We start from the raw sequence: 14286 nt of genomic DNA, 5'->3' as shown, positions 1-14286 counted from the left end.
AAAATATATAAGTATGTTGGACCCAAAGTAATTGGTGCACATAAAACATAAGCCCAGCGTATCTTCCCTTAGCGCTGCAAGGAGATATTGCAAACCCTCAGCAAAAAATTAATTGGTCGCAACAGTAAATCTCGAAATACAGGTGAGAAACTTGAGCCAGAGCCAGCCTACAAATTTAGAATAATTATGCAATGGAGCTCCACTGGGATTGTATCACTTCAGAGTGTCCTGGCAGGGAGGATTACATGTTACAATATTTTCCCAATTAAAAAAACAGCCCAAACTTTTTTTAAAAGAACTTCTAGTTAAAAACTTTCCCCCTGATGTGATAGTTTTTCCAAGTATCAGGTTTTTTCTTCTTAAAACATAGCTCGTCCAGTCTGCACAGATTGGCTCTTGAATGTTTTTGTGCTTTCACTCCATTTCAGTAGGCATTATCTACAGGGGTTGGTAATGTGGCATGGGTGACTAGAATATACAACATATAATACCCAAAGAAATATAAAAGTATTACACCTGAAACATCTGGATAAACTCACATCTTATCCAAAGTACCATGCTTTCTGTTAGGAAGATCCTGATTCATAATACATTCTGCAGAGAACATCTTATTTCTTTTATTTTGCTCATATAGTGATATCTTGTAACTGTCAAGTGTAATGTCATTGTGTATGTTATCTATTTCACTTTCCTCTTCATTAGAAATATCTTTTCTTTTCTGGGATCGAAAGTACCCCGATGCTGCCGAGTAATTTATCAGATGTCATTTTGTTTTTAATAGAGGACAATAATTATTTGCTATGATTCAAGATGACACACACTGACTACTGAAAGGCACTATCTATTTCGCAGAAATAACGGGAAAGAATGATGAATGGGATTGAAATCAGTTTCTAAATCAATAAACTGTTAGGAGTGCTGCCTTTGTTACAACTTGAAGAGATCTCACTGCAAGCAACAATTTTCAGCTATTGTGTCTACTGGAAAGTTTTCCTAGAGTATTCAGGGACCGTCTGAACAGCAGGGCTAAAACACCTGTAATTTAGGAACTACTACCATCCTAAATTTATATGGCATTGACTTCTAAGCTTTGTTCACACAGCATATATACTATTCAGACTTCACTTTCTCACAAAAGGAGACAAGCCCTCAAATTCCAGCTATTTTTGGTTCATTTCATTGTAGGACAGGACTGAGACAGTTATATGGGTAGCAGTCACAAAATGGCTGCCATGGGGTGTGTGGCACAACACAAAATGGCTACCAATCTGAAACAGGAGAAAAGGGGACAGAAATACAAAATAGTGCAGGCATGGCTCCCCATCTTCTGCATTGTGAATTTCTGAGGCGAATTCTATTGATATCCTTCATATTGTTGAGTGCACTTGGTTGGCAAACTGTGCTCTGAATTTATTTACCAGAGTTTGACAGCTTTGGCACTGAAGGGCATGGGGGGAAGTTCTCTTTGGTGGTCTGCCTCAGTCACTGGGACCCTGGTGGGCTTCTCTAGCAGTGGTAGGCAGCAGCACTCCAAGCCATACCGGGTGTCAGGTTTTAGCAATCAAATTAATTTCTCACACAGCCCTGATAAATGCTATGTTAGACATACAGTGGAAATGAAAATGGCAACAAGATCCAGCCACCTGGTGCTGCTCAGAGTGCCAGGCTGGAAGCATTTTTCAAAGCAGGGCCAAGGCCAGGCATCAGTGGTGGGTCCTGCTAGGACACATGGGTAAAAGGTAAAGGGACTCCTGACCATTAGGTCCAGTCGTGGCCGACTCTGGGGTTGCGGTGCTCATCTCGCTTTATTGGCCAAGGGAGCCGGTGTATAGCTTCCGGGTCATGTGGCCAGCATGACTAAGCCGCTTCTGGCGAACCAGAGCAGCACACGGAAATGCCGTTTACCTTCCCGCCGGAGCGGTACCTATTTATCTACTTGCACTTTGACATGCTTTCAAACTACTAGGTTGGCAGGAGCAGGGATCGAGCAACGGGAGCTCACCCCATCACGGGGATTTGAACTACCGACCTTCTGATCGGCAAGTCCTAAGCTCTGTGGTTTAACCCAAAGCGCAACCTGCATCCCCAGGACACATGGGTACTGGGTGCTAAAAGCTGGCTCTGAAGCCACCACATGAGACACACTATGTCTTCCAACAAGTTTCAGAGCTTGTGCCTACAATATGGTGCAATCTGTGTGGAGTAAGCTACTAGCAAGCTAGGAGTTGCTCACAAACATTGTGTGCATTCATGGAACATTCAAAGAATGTCCGTTAAACTAAATGTCTTTTAAAAGATTCCACTGCATTGATGGAAGTACAGGAAAAGTCCAGCCATTTGTTTTCCAACAGAATTATTTCCCAGTCCAAGCTGCCAGGGACTGATCTTAGGGCTTTCTGCATCATCATAATCATATTATTTGTACCCCATCCATCTGACTGGATAGCCCCAGCCACTTTGATCAGCAAAGCAGATCCTGAACTACTGAACTATGGTCCTGAGTGGGTCTATTTTCCATCACCACCCTATAGGTGCTTCAAGGATTGAATATACCCTAGAGGTAGGGATGGGGTGCCAGGGAAAGGAATTCAATTCACTTTGCATTTAAAGCCAAATCTATCAAATCCATACTTTCTGAAACAATATGAAAAAGAAAACACAGGCACCCTACAAAATTCACACTTATCCAAACTTTTGTAAACCAATGTTTACAAAAATGAATATATACAGGGAAATGCATATAGACATATATTTATGAAAATAGCATACAGTAATGCACTGTATCGTATTTATTATATTAATTAAATATGTATACTGCCCTTCATCCGAAGATCACAGGGCGGTTCACAGCATAAAAATACAAGATAAAAACACGAAACATATTAGGGAAAATTGCTTGCAAAATATGTGTACATTAATCAAAACTGCATTAAAAATATGTTTATTAGGAGAAATTAACTCTAAAATTGCAAATTGCTACAGAAATGTGAAGAATGCAATTAAAGATTGTAAAAAGGAGAAACTGAGAAAATAAAAACTGAGGGTGCCTCCCACTCCTACCTGGTGGGAATATAGCTTTGCCTCAGGTCAGAAATAGGTCTCTTCCTGGTACAGACCTAAAGCTTCTCCAAAAAAACCCATTGAAATGTCAAGAGCAGGATTTTGTCCACACATTATAAAAAGGGATGGAAGTAACCTTGCTGCAGGGAGGACAGGCTTGCTGCTGAAAATTGCTTCCGTGAGGCTGTGCTGGAGAGGCAAGGTGCACATCCCCAAAATAACTTCCTTTTGGGTTAAAAAATTAAAGGCGGATGTCAGGGGTTCAGGAGCAGAGGCACAGGGAGGAGAGGAGATGGACAGCGAGGGGGAGGAATCCGAGGGGAGCATAGGAGAAGAGGACAGTGAACCGAGGGATTCCATGAGCCTCTCCAGCGAATCGGAAGATTCACAGAAGGGGGCGCCAGTGGCCAGGAGTAGGGGGTTCCCAAGGGGAACGCCCCAGGAGCAAGGGGGCAGCAGGGACTCCCAGAGCAGCAGTTGGAAATCAGGACCAACTTCCCCACCAGAGCACAGTGGGGGGGAAGAGTCCCAGGTATCGGGGCCAGTGGATTCCCCACCAGGGAGAGAAGATAAGGCAGGGCTGACCACGCCTCCATCGGAGAGTCAGACAACGGAGGGGAGGTCAGATCCGGCCACTATCCCGGAAGAGGGAAGCAGTGACAGAAGTAGTGTAACGGTCAGGAGGAAGGTCACTGGGTTGGCGCGAGAGGCAAGTTCAAATGTACAGGAGCGCGGGACAGCAGAGAATGAGGATTGGGAACCGGGTCCTAAAGCCCGCCGGAGGGAGGGGGAGGAGCTAAGCGACTCAGCGTCGGAAGAGTCCAGAAAGGGCAATGCCCCAGCGGGCAGGAGGACCCAGAGGAGGAGAGAGCAGCGTAAAAGGTGGAGCCGGGCTAGGATCTTAAACTGGTGTCATAGGGGAGGAGACTCAGACGGTACTTCGCCGGTCTAGGCTTTAAGACGTAGAGCTGCGCGCTACGGCTTTGAAATGGAAACTGAACCTCAATAAAGACTTTTGTACATAACTACAGCCTAGCGTTGGTCCTCTGTGAGCTGGGACCTAGAGGCAGCTCTGACAGCATCCATGAAACAATGATGAAAAAATACATAGCCTTGCTTGTGTTTTCCATCCTAAACAGGAAAGAACAATCAAGGCTTGTCCTTCAAATTAAATATTAAAAAAAGAGAGTTCTTTCCAGGCTAAGCTTTCCTCGCTCTAATAGAGCAGAGTAGATCTACTACTGTTGCTGCTGCTTTTTAAAAGAAGAGGCTGTCATCCTCACAGAAAGATTATTTCTATCCCTTTCCGTTACATGGAGATGGGACTTCATGCCATTGAAGCTGGACTAGTGCTAGTGCAATTACAGCTCTGAGAGAGAAGTGTGCTGTATTTTATCATGCAGAATGATCTCGCCACAAAGCAAATGAGAATTAGGTTGCATCCTCCCAGCTTGAGAGGCCGCGTGCTTCCTTGAGAGTTAGCCTCAAGGAATGCAGGGAGACTTAAGAGTAAACGTACGTTAAGATCAAGCTCCATAAATTTATTTCATCCCATTCTTTTCAGCGAAAACTAAATTGGTCCACATTCCAGCTGGGCTGTGAATCAAAGAGAAATGCTGTTATCCTAAGCATATTAGTCAAAGGTGAGTTCTACAGAGACCCTCCAGAACTGTTTACTACTGGTAAATGTGATTATGAAACTGGCAGAGGGTATGTTTTATGTTTTTCGGTTGATAGCCTTCAAGAACTGTGTGCCCTTTAAACTGCTCCACCCAAAAGTATCTCACCACATCACAGATGGGAATTCATGTAAAGAACTAACATTGCCTGCCATTATAACCATTTTAAGAGTTTTTCAAAGGACCTCTAAACAGCATCTCAGCTTTTAATAGCATTTGTTTTGCTGTTCTTCTACATTCATTCTTGAAATTTTCAGCTTACATATACAACTATTTAAAATTTCTTACCAGCTCGTTACTTCCATCCTCGTCAAAATCCTCCTCTATCCCATCAGTCATATCTTCGCCATCTCCATCTGCATCTAAACCTCCTTCTATAGGATCCTCTGTGGAATTGTCAGCGTTCTCTGATATACATTCCTCTTGGATCAAGTCTGCACAGTCTTCTATTTGTTTCTTTTGGGTTTCTATAAGAAAAAGGCGAAAAATGTAGCTTAAGTAAGATCCCCTTTTCCAGAAATGGAACTGTGTTATAGACAGCAGAATACATTCTCTGAATCCCCAAATGATACCAGATATATTACCCAGGTTCAGAGATCTTCTTTTGGCTTGCTAAGAGGCTGATACATGCCCAGCGGGATATTTGCCTTTGAACACAAGTTCCCTGTGCACCATCACAAACTATTTCTGAAATTCCCCCGAGTTTAAAACGATGCTTTTCGAATGATGAAGTTGGAAGAGGAGAGCAAGTTGGAGGGTTAGTTTCAGACTCAGATTTATGACCAAGATTACACGCTTATGAAAGTGATACTGGTCTCCTGAGCATTTGAGCTATCTTTCTAAAAGTAAATTTCATACTGTCATGGTTGCAGTGATGCATGTGAAAATGTAACGAGGGACCATAGAAGAGAAGCCTGCTGGACCAGACCAAAGGCCTAGCTAGTCCAATCCTTTATTCTCACAATATTCTCATATGTCATTGGGAAGCTCATAAGCATGGCACAAATGCAGTAATACCCAATTGGTTGGGATCCCCAGAAACTGGTATTCACATGCATACTGCTTCTGATATTTTTCCTCAGTCATTGCCACATAGAATCATAGAATTGTAGACTTGACAGGGATCCCGAGGGTCATCTAGTCCAACTTCCTGCGATGTGGGTATCTCAACTAAAGCATCCATGACAGCTGGCCTTCCAACCTCTGCTTAAAAACCTCCAAGCAAGGAGAGTCTACCACCTCTCGTGGGAGTCTGCTCTGCTCTCAAACAGCTCATACTGTCAGAAAGCTCTTCCTGATGGTTAGTCAGAATCTCCTTTCTTGTAAATTGAAGCTATTGGTTTGGGTCCTAGCCTCCAGAGCAGGAGAAAACAACCTTGCTCCATCACCCATGTGATAATCCTTGAGATATCTGAAGATGGCTATCGTATCTCTTTTCAATTTCCTCTTTTGTAGGCTAAACATATCTAGATCCTTCAACTGCTCCTCCTAAGGTTTGGTTTCCAGACCCTTGATCATCTTGGTCATCCTCTAAACACGGTCCAGCTTGTCAATATCCTTAATTTGTGGTGCCCAGAACTGGACACTGTAGTCCAGGTGCGGTCTGACCAAAGCAGAATAGAGCAGTACTATTTCTTCCCTTGATCTGGATACTACTCTTCTGTTGATGCAGACTAAAATAGCATTAGCTTTTTTGCTGTTGCATCACACTGTTGACTTATGTTAAGCTTGCCAGCTTTAAAACACAGAATTAATTAGCAAAATAAGACATCTGAGTATAAACACATTACTTTTCTGTCCCTTTATAACTTCCATAAAGATAAGCGAGACAGACCTTAAGTATAGCGTATAAAAAAATCAATAAACTTCCCCTGTTTTTCATTTCTATGTTTTTTTAAGCTTCCCACTGTTGGATGTAAGCAGCTCATGCTGTATATTCTGCCTATTATAATAGATTGTTTGAAATATCTGCCACTTAAAAATCTGCCACTTTTCAAGTCGTTCTCCTTTGCAATGCAGCTGATTGTTTTTGTTCAGGGAGGACCAGAAGTAAGCCTTTAGCAGATAAAGAGGATTTGGTATTCTTATATTTTATCAGTTGCAACTCGCAGAAACATATCAAACATAACGGTTCACAATCAAGCCATTTAAACAGGATTAAGTCCCACTGATTTTGAAGACAAAGTCAGCACATGATTTAAATCACTGGTACCCCAAAAGTACTATGGTTGCATTATACCATCTATGAATTTAAATGTAATGATACAGAATATATAGATTCTCTCTCTCTCTCTCCCTCTCTGGTACCCAGAATCCACAAAAAAGCCACTCTGGTCAGGGTTCAAATCCCCATCCAGTCATGTAGCATAACCAGTATTGAAAAGGATCTAGGTTGTTGTTTTTTGCTTTTTTTTGTACATTGCCTTGAGGCGACTATGTAGAAGGCGATTAATAAATTAATGTTGTTGATAGTAATAGTAATAATAATAATAATAAGTATGCTCATCTGTCAGTTCAGTCATGATTAACATGCTCTGAGCTATCTTTTTATATTCTGCTGTCTATGAGTCAGTGCAGAATGACAGTCTAAGATCTGATTTGTATTTAAATGAATTCACAAGCCTTTTTCACACAAAAAAACCCGTAATTTTTTTCTGCTCCCATGGAGGCTCTTTGCATATTAATAGCTTTTATACTGACTCCTCCTTCATGGGATTTGCCATCCCAGAAGGAAAGTGCTTTGTTTTGCAATGTTTTGATGTTAACGATGTTTAACATACGAACTTGTGCATAATTTGTGTTAATGTTTTTGTGTAATAACATGCCCCTCTACTGTCCCAATTAAATTGGGACATCCTGTTTTCGGGTGCCGTGCTCTTGTGTGGGTCATGTGACTCATGTGGGAACATGGCACAGAAGATGCCTGCGACATGTCAGAGGGTATGCAATTAATAGTTTTTCCATTGCACTGTGAAAGGACACATACATTTCCGAATTCACCACTAATCAGAGTCCCTTGCAATGAACGTTCTAGGTTTTTATTTTAATCTACAACAATTATGCGGAGCAAGACCAGAGACGGGGAACCTGTGGCCCTCCAGATGGCATATTCTGAGTGCAAGATGCTTTTGTGACCCAGGCATCAGAAGAGGCAGCAGCATGGTATGTGATGCCAAGGCACCTGGCATGCAGAATGATGGGGTGAGGCTGCATCAATGCTCTTAAGCTCTACTGCCCTTCCCTTCTCCCTCTTTCCCCTTTCTGCTCACAGTGGTAATGAGATCATTGGAACTGGATCATCACTGACATGAAGCAGGGAAGAAGCTCTTCCTAAGGTGTTTGGCAGCATAGCTTAAGTGCTCATCCTTTCTAGTAGTGGCCATGGCCTGACCAGAGGGCCAATGGAGGCCTTCTTTAGCGGCACTAAGTAGTGGAGAGATCAAGGTTTATGTAAATTTTCATTTCTTTATATACCAAACTGAAATCTATTTTTGCATGAAGAGGGGTTAAGAAAATTTAAAAACAAACCGCTATACTCTTGTAAATATTAGCAGAATTGCACCCTGTCAAGGAGAAAACAGTTTGCAGCCTCTTTTTTTCATAGGGTGGAATATTTGTCAATTATTGGAATATTTAATTCATTCTTGTCTACTCTACCTGCTTGTGGCTCTCCCAAGTCCTCTGCAGTGATCTTTCCCAATGCCAGCTAAGACCCTTGTACCTATGGGACCGCCTCTCTTGGTATATCCCACGGAGGACCTTAAGGTCCATAAATAGCAACACCCTAGAGGTCCTGGACCTTAAGGAAGTTAGATTAGCCTCAACCAGAGCCAGGGCCTTTTCAACACCGGTTCCAGCCTGGTGGAAGGCTGTCTCATGAGACCAGGGTCCTGCAGGATCTGATTTCTTTCTGCAGGGCCTGTAAGACAGAGTTGTTCCACCTGGCCTTTGGCTTGGAGTCAATTTGATTCCCTCCCCCTTTTTTCTTTTTTCCTTTCTCCTCCTGTGATGAGGCTGCATTTTAATGTTTTAATGTTGTATTTAACCTTGTTTTATAAGTTGTATTTCAATCAACTTGTTTTTATTATTGGTTGTTAGCAGCCCTGAGCCCGGCCTTGGCTGGGGAGGGTGGGGTATAAATAACGTTTTTTTTAATTTTATTATTATTATTATTATTATTATTATTATTATTATTATTATTTATCCTCTTAATTGGAAATACCTGGGATTGAACCTAAAACCTTCTGAATGCAGACCGAGGGGAGATGAAGAAATGACTGTGCACTCATATGCATATGATTGACCTGTAAGATTGGCCTATCTACTCTGAAATAAGTGTCACTGAATTCAGAATGCAGCCAAGAGAATAGCTAAACCTAGTCTTTCAACAGTTGTTAGTTGCTCAGTGGCTTATAAGGTTGTACTCAAAAAGCCTCTTTCTGGTCCTGAATGTGAGCACATCAGTATTTCCAAAATTGCCTCTCCCATAAAATTGATGGTATGATTCACAGCTTTGCACAGAATTAATTCACCCTTTAATGAGCTGCCAAGAGCTACAGATTATTTCCACGTACCAGCTTCAGCCTTCTGCTGCTTCTCAATCTTCTCCAGCCTCCCTAGCAAAGAGTCGATTTTTGTTTTGATCTGAGTTAATTCCTTCTTGATTGTTTGTAACTCATCTGATTTCACTGAAGAGAAAAAGAACAAAAGGTACCAACTATGACACAAATAATATTTCAACAGAAAGGTATCTCAGTACAATCTATTCATAAAGGCGAAAACCGAAGTTCAAGGTATAGCCTTATAGATTTTTATTTCTATGTTTTCATATCTCTTCAGCGAAGGGTAAGTTAGAATGTTAGTACCGTATTTTTCGTCCCATAGGACGCTCCGTCCCATAGGACGCACCTACTTTTTTTGGGGGGGGGGAATAAAGGAAAAAAGGCGCGCAAGGCTTGCAGACACCTGCGTGAAGCACGGGGCGTCCTCTGGAGGGCGCCCCGTGCTCCGCGCTGCCGGCTGCTGCCGGCAAGCCGGGCGCGCCCGGGGGGAGTTCCCCCGGGCGCGCAAGGCTTGCGGACACCTGCGCAATGCACGGGGCGTCCTCCAAAGGGCGCCCCGTGCTCCGCGCTGCAGGCTGCCGCCCGCAAACCTTGCGCGCCCGGGGGGAGTTCCCCCGGGCACGCAAGGCTTGCGGATAGCTTCCTGGAGCCTGGAGAGCGAGAGGCGTCGGTGCACACCGACGCCTCTTGCTCTCCAGGCTTCAGCGAAAGCCTGCATTCGCCCCATAGGACGCACACACATTTCCCCTTCATTTTTGGAGGGGAAAAAGTGCGTCCTATAGGGCGAAAAATACGGTATATTCCCTCTCAGCCCTTCCCCCCAAATGACACTATTTCTATGTTCATCCATGTATGTAAAAGACACATTTAGGACTCATATGTCCTTTGCAAAGTGTTTGGGATTTTCCATGCAAAGTACAGTGGTACCTCGGGTTAAGAATTTAATACATTCTGGAGGTCTGTTCTTAACCTGGAACTGTTCTTAACCTGAAGTGCCACTTTAGCTAATGGGACCTCCCGCTGCCGCCGTGCGATGTCTGTTCTCATCCTGAAGCAAAGTTCTTAACCCAAGGTACTATTTCTGGGTTAGTGGAGTCTGTAACCTGAAGCGTATGTAACCTGAAGCGTCTGTAGCCCGAGGTACCACTGTGCAGTATAAAACAGAGCTGGACCACCTATGAGGCTGGGTGAGGCAGCTGCCTCAGGTGAGACCCATCTTGTTCCACCATCCAGCTTTGCCACTGCTTTTTCCAGCCTCTAACGTCAGACAGGGCTGGCAGCAAAGCTCTGCAAAATGCCTCCTCTCCTGAGAAAGTCAGGAAGAGGGGAGGCGTTCTGCCATCCAGCTTTGCTACTAGGCAGGGGGGAAATCTCCCCCCTCCGCCTGGCAGTGTGACAGAGCTTTGCACCAGCTTCTGTGAAGCCCCACTGCTGGGTGGAAGGAGGGGGATCTGGAATGGATTATCCCTTGCCTGGTGGGGTAGTATCCTTAAGGAGTTTGTGCCCCCGTCGCTGAAACATCTCAGGTACAAAATCTACATGGCTTATTTCATTCAGCCTAGATTAGAGAAGAAAGGTGCATTGTGGTAGTTACATTCATTAAACAAGGTCTATTCACTAGCCACTTGGCCTCGTTCTTTCTGTGAATTGTCACGTGTACTATCTCATGCACGCCACTATACAGTCAAAGATATTCGGGTTTGTGGTGACATTCCTGAAGGTAAAGTTATTCAGAATGAGGGCAAACTATCTTCCACTTTTGATGCAATGCCTGAAGATTCACTGGAATGGGGGGGGTGCTTTCTGATGTGAAAACATTCATGAAAACTGCTCCCATTTATCATAACTACAAAATTGTCTGACTCCCCAGGCTTATTTTGGTAGAAATGCTATATATTTCATTGATCTAATACCATATCAAACTGTTTGTCTCACACCATCATGTAAAAACTGGCTAACAGTCATGAAGTCACAACTGATTTATGAAAAAACAAAAACAAACGAACACTTTGCTCCCAGATAGTTCCTCCAGATCCATAAACAAAATAATGAGAAAACTGTTTAATATTTTCCTTCTTTGCAATTTCACATAAATATAGGAGCATCTGCTTCAATTTTACTTGCAGAAAGCAAAGTGTGCCATGGAACATCAATATAGCAGCATTCATCTGCTGTTGCTTTTGATGGAAAATGACAAATAAGTTGTCACTTGGCTGATTTTTTTAACAAAAAGTATGCTACATGAGATTTATATTTTTACTGGATTTAATTTTTTTTAACAAAGGTCAGAAATTAATCAGAGTCAAAACAATATGCAAACCCCTCAAGCTTGATAACAACATTGAGGTCCTCACTCTACTTCTAGTGGACAATTTGCTACTTTTAGAAACAGACCACCCTCCAAAACTTTTGCAGCTACACACAAATCCATATAGGACCTAGAATGCAATCTTGCTCCTCTTGTGTATAAAAACAAAGCAGGCCTGGCACAGGGAATTTGAATACCACTTGCTGAAAACTTCAGGAGGGGAGAGTGCCCTTGTACCTGGGTCCTGCCTGTGGGCATCAGGTTGGCAACTGTGAGAACAGATGCTGGACTACATGAGCCACGGGCTTGATCCAGCAGGGAACTGTTAGACTTAGAAACGTTACCCACTGTGAGATCTGTGAGCTTCTAATGACTTCTAAAGATCGAAGATCCCACTGTGTGTGTGTGGGGGGGGGGAATCTGCCCAGGCACACTTTCCATTGTACAGTGGGAAAGGAAAGGAGCGACTGACTATGCAATTTGTGAACGGGGTCTTAATTTATGAATCAGTCTTCAGCCTCGGGACATGCACACACACAGGAGGCTTAAATAAGGTTTCGCCTTTTGCCTAGCCACCCTCGCATACAAATATAAAACCCACGTTAGTGAAAATGTACATTCAGTGTCAAAGAGGTTTTTTTTTTAATGTCAACATTAACAACATTCATTGCCCTACTAGTATGCGAGAGAATTAATGCCTTGGGAAGAACCTGTCAGGGATGTGCTCCCAGTTTTCAGTCACTGACACAGCAGGGAAGAAAGCAGCACAGCTGATTTAAGGCTTTGTCAAGACAGGGGAATTATGTCTGCCTCAACCAGTCTGTAGCTTCTTCATTTGTGAAGAGGTTCTTACATTCTTCAAACACAAGACAGGAACTCCAGAAAGGACACACTGTGCTAGGGAGAGCTGTGGGGCACCCCAAGGGAATAACTTATACAGGCTTTCAGCAGTGCTCTGCACTTCATAGACTGTTTATAATGCTTCAGCAGCACAACAACAGCTTTCTGTTCTTGGATGGTTTCCTTGCAGTCCTTTGGGGTGCCAGATGCAGTTCAAGATCCCACTGTTTAGAGATGTAAACAGCACACATCATGGCTATTATAACGGGGACCTGCTGTCCCAGGCAGTTCCTGTGGACAGTTATCATGACATGGAGGGTATTTGTATTCCACCACTGTGTGAAGTAGACCCACTGAAATCAATGAGTCCGCAGCATGGCTCCTGCCACTATGGAACAGCAAATCCGACTTTGCCAAAGGGTGATAACCAATGTTAGAGTAGACTCACTGAAATCAATGAGTCTACACTGAATATGACTTAGTTCAGGCATAGGCAAACTCGGCCCTCCAGATGTTTTGGGACTACAACTCCCATCATCCCTGACCACTGGTCCTGTTAGCTAGGGATGATGGGAGTTGTAGTCTCAAAACATCTGGAGGGCCGAGTTTGCCTATGCCTGACTTAGTTGGTTATCTTTTTTAAAAAACAACACCAGCATCAATAGTCTGCATTACGTGAATGCATCCCTTCTCACTAAAGCGTTACAGTGAAAACAACTCTTCGCTCTCAGTATGATAACCTAATGTTTAAAGCTTTAGCAATGGGATGACCTTAGAATTCCATATATGTTGCATTAAGCATAGTATTCAGGCAACCTCGGCGGTGCAATATAGAACTCACATTTTGACCCTGATGATGAAGTTCCACTTGATGTAGATCTTGATCCCCCTTTCATGGAAAATACCCCTTTTCCTCTGCGAGTTGCTGTGACGGTTACACGTGGGCGTTTTAATGGAATTACAGCACGAGGCGGTGCAGGGACTCGGCTGTGGTAATCAAACAACCTTGAGGGAATGGAAACAGAAGCTTCATAGCACTTGGTTATGGTGTGATGGGAGGGAGATCATGCAGACTAAATTTCCCTACTTTCTAATGGAAAATTGCTCTCTGAAATATCAATGACTTGACCACAGTTAAAATTAGATTTCAAGGACCTTTGTACTTTTAAGAAGCATATTTGTATTTCAGACATGACCAAGTAAGTAGCTGTAATTTCAGAGAAGGATACCATTATTAGTTTGTCTTAACTTGGAGTATGAAAAACGTGCACCTCATAATTTCATTTCACCCAAGTAATAATATGAGATTTTAAAAAAATAAACACACACACTGTAGCTCTGCTGACAGCCTAGCTCTAAATTCATAGTTTCAACTTTGTAATTTTCTGCCTTCATAGTAATGCTCATGCTGAAATTTAAGATGGTGAATATCATTGAAATGAAATGTGACTAAACTGAAACATCTCATCAAAGAAATTAGCACTTATCCAAATTTAGCAAATCACTTTTCCAGTCAAGTGATGTGTAAAAGAATGCATACACTATGGTAAAGAGTGCATTTAAAAGCCTATATTATTGAAAATAGCATCTAAAATGCATTATATCTGGGAAAAATTACATGAAAAATTACATGCAATATTGCATGTGTATATTATGAAACATTTGAATTAAAATGTTGATTAATTTTTGAGAGACCTCTTTAAAGAAAAATAAATCACAAACTGATATGGAAATGTAGAGAACACAATTTTAGATTGGAACCATGAGAAAATAGAAGGAACTGAAACTGACGTATGCACCCATCTCCAATAGCATGAATACTGAAATTAATAATTTT

At 42.6% G+C, this 14286-nt stretch overlaps 1 protein-coding gene across 6 annotated transcripts in view; it reads right to left on the bottom strand.

Annotated features, from left to right (window-relative positions):
- The window catches only part of RALYL (RALY RNA binding protein like), a 271064-nt gene that overhangs the window by 6258 nt on the left and 250520 nt on the right, over positions 1-14286 (bottom strand). For 4 of the 6 annotated variants that reach the window (XM_079983191.1, XM_079983189.1, XM_079983190.1 and 1 more), the window contains 4 exons: positions 13291-13454; positions 9314-9427; positions 5028-5206; positions 4170-4656 (listed from right to left, as the gene is read on the bottom strand). In XM_079983191.1, coding sequence (XP_079839317.1) covers positions 4621-4656; positions 5028-5206; positions 9314-9427; positions 13291-13454 — 493 coding nt within the window. In that variant the 3' untranslated portion in view covers positions 4170-4620. Of the gene's footprint in view, positions 1-4169; positions 4657-5027; positions 5207-9313; positions 9428-13290; positions 13455-14286 lie in introns of those variants that run through there. The other 2 variants (XM_079983193.1, XM_079983188.1) reach the window with 2 other exon arrangements.

This window comes from Podarcis cretensis (genome assembly GCF_951804945.1).
Source record: "Podarcis cretensis genome assembly, chromosome: 7".
Taxonomy (NCBI): domain Eukaryota; kingdom Metazoa; phylum Chordata; class Lepidosauria; order Squamata; family Lacertidae; genus Podarcis; species Podarcis cretensis.
The sequence above is the reverse complement of the archived record's forward strand: the minus strand, read 5'-3'. Positions and strand labels throughout refer to the sequence as shown.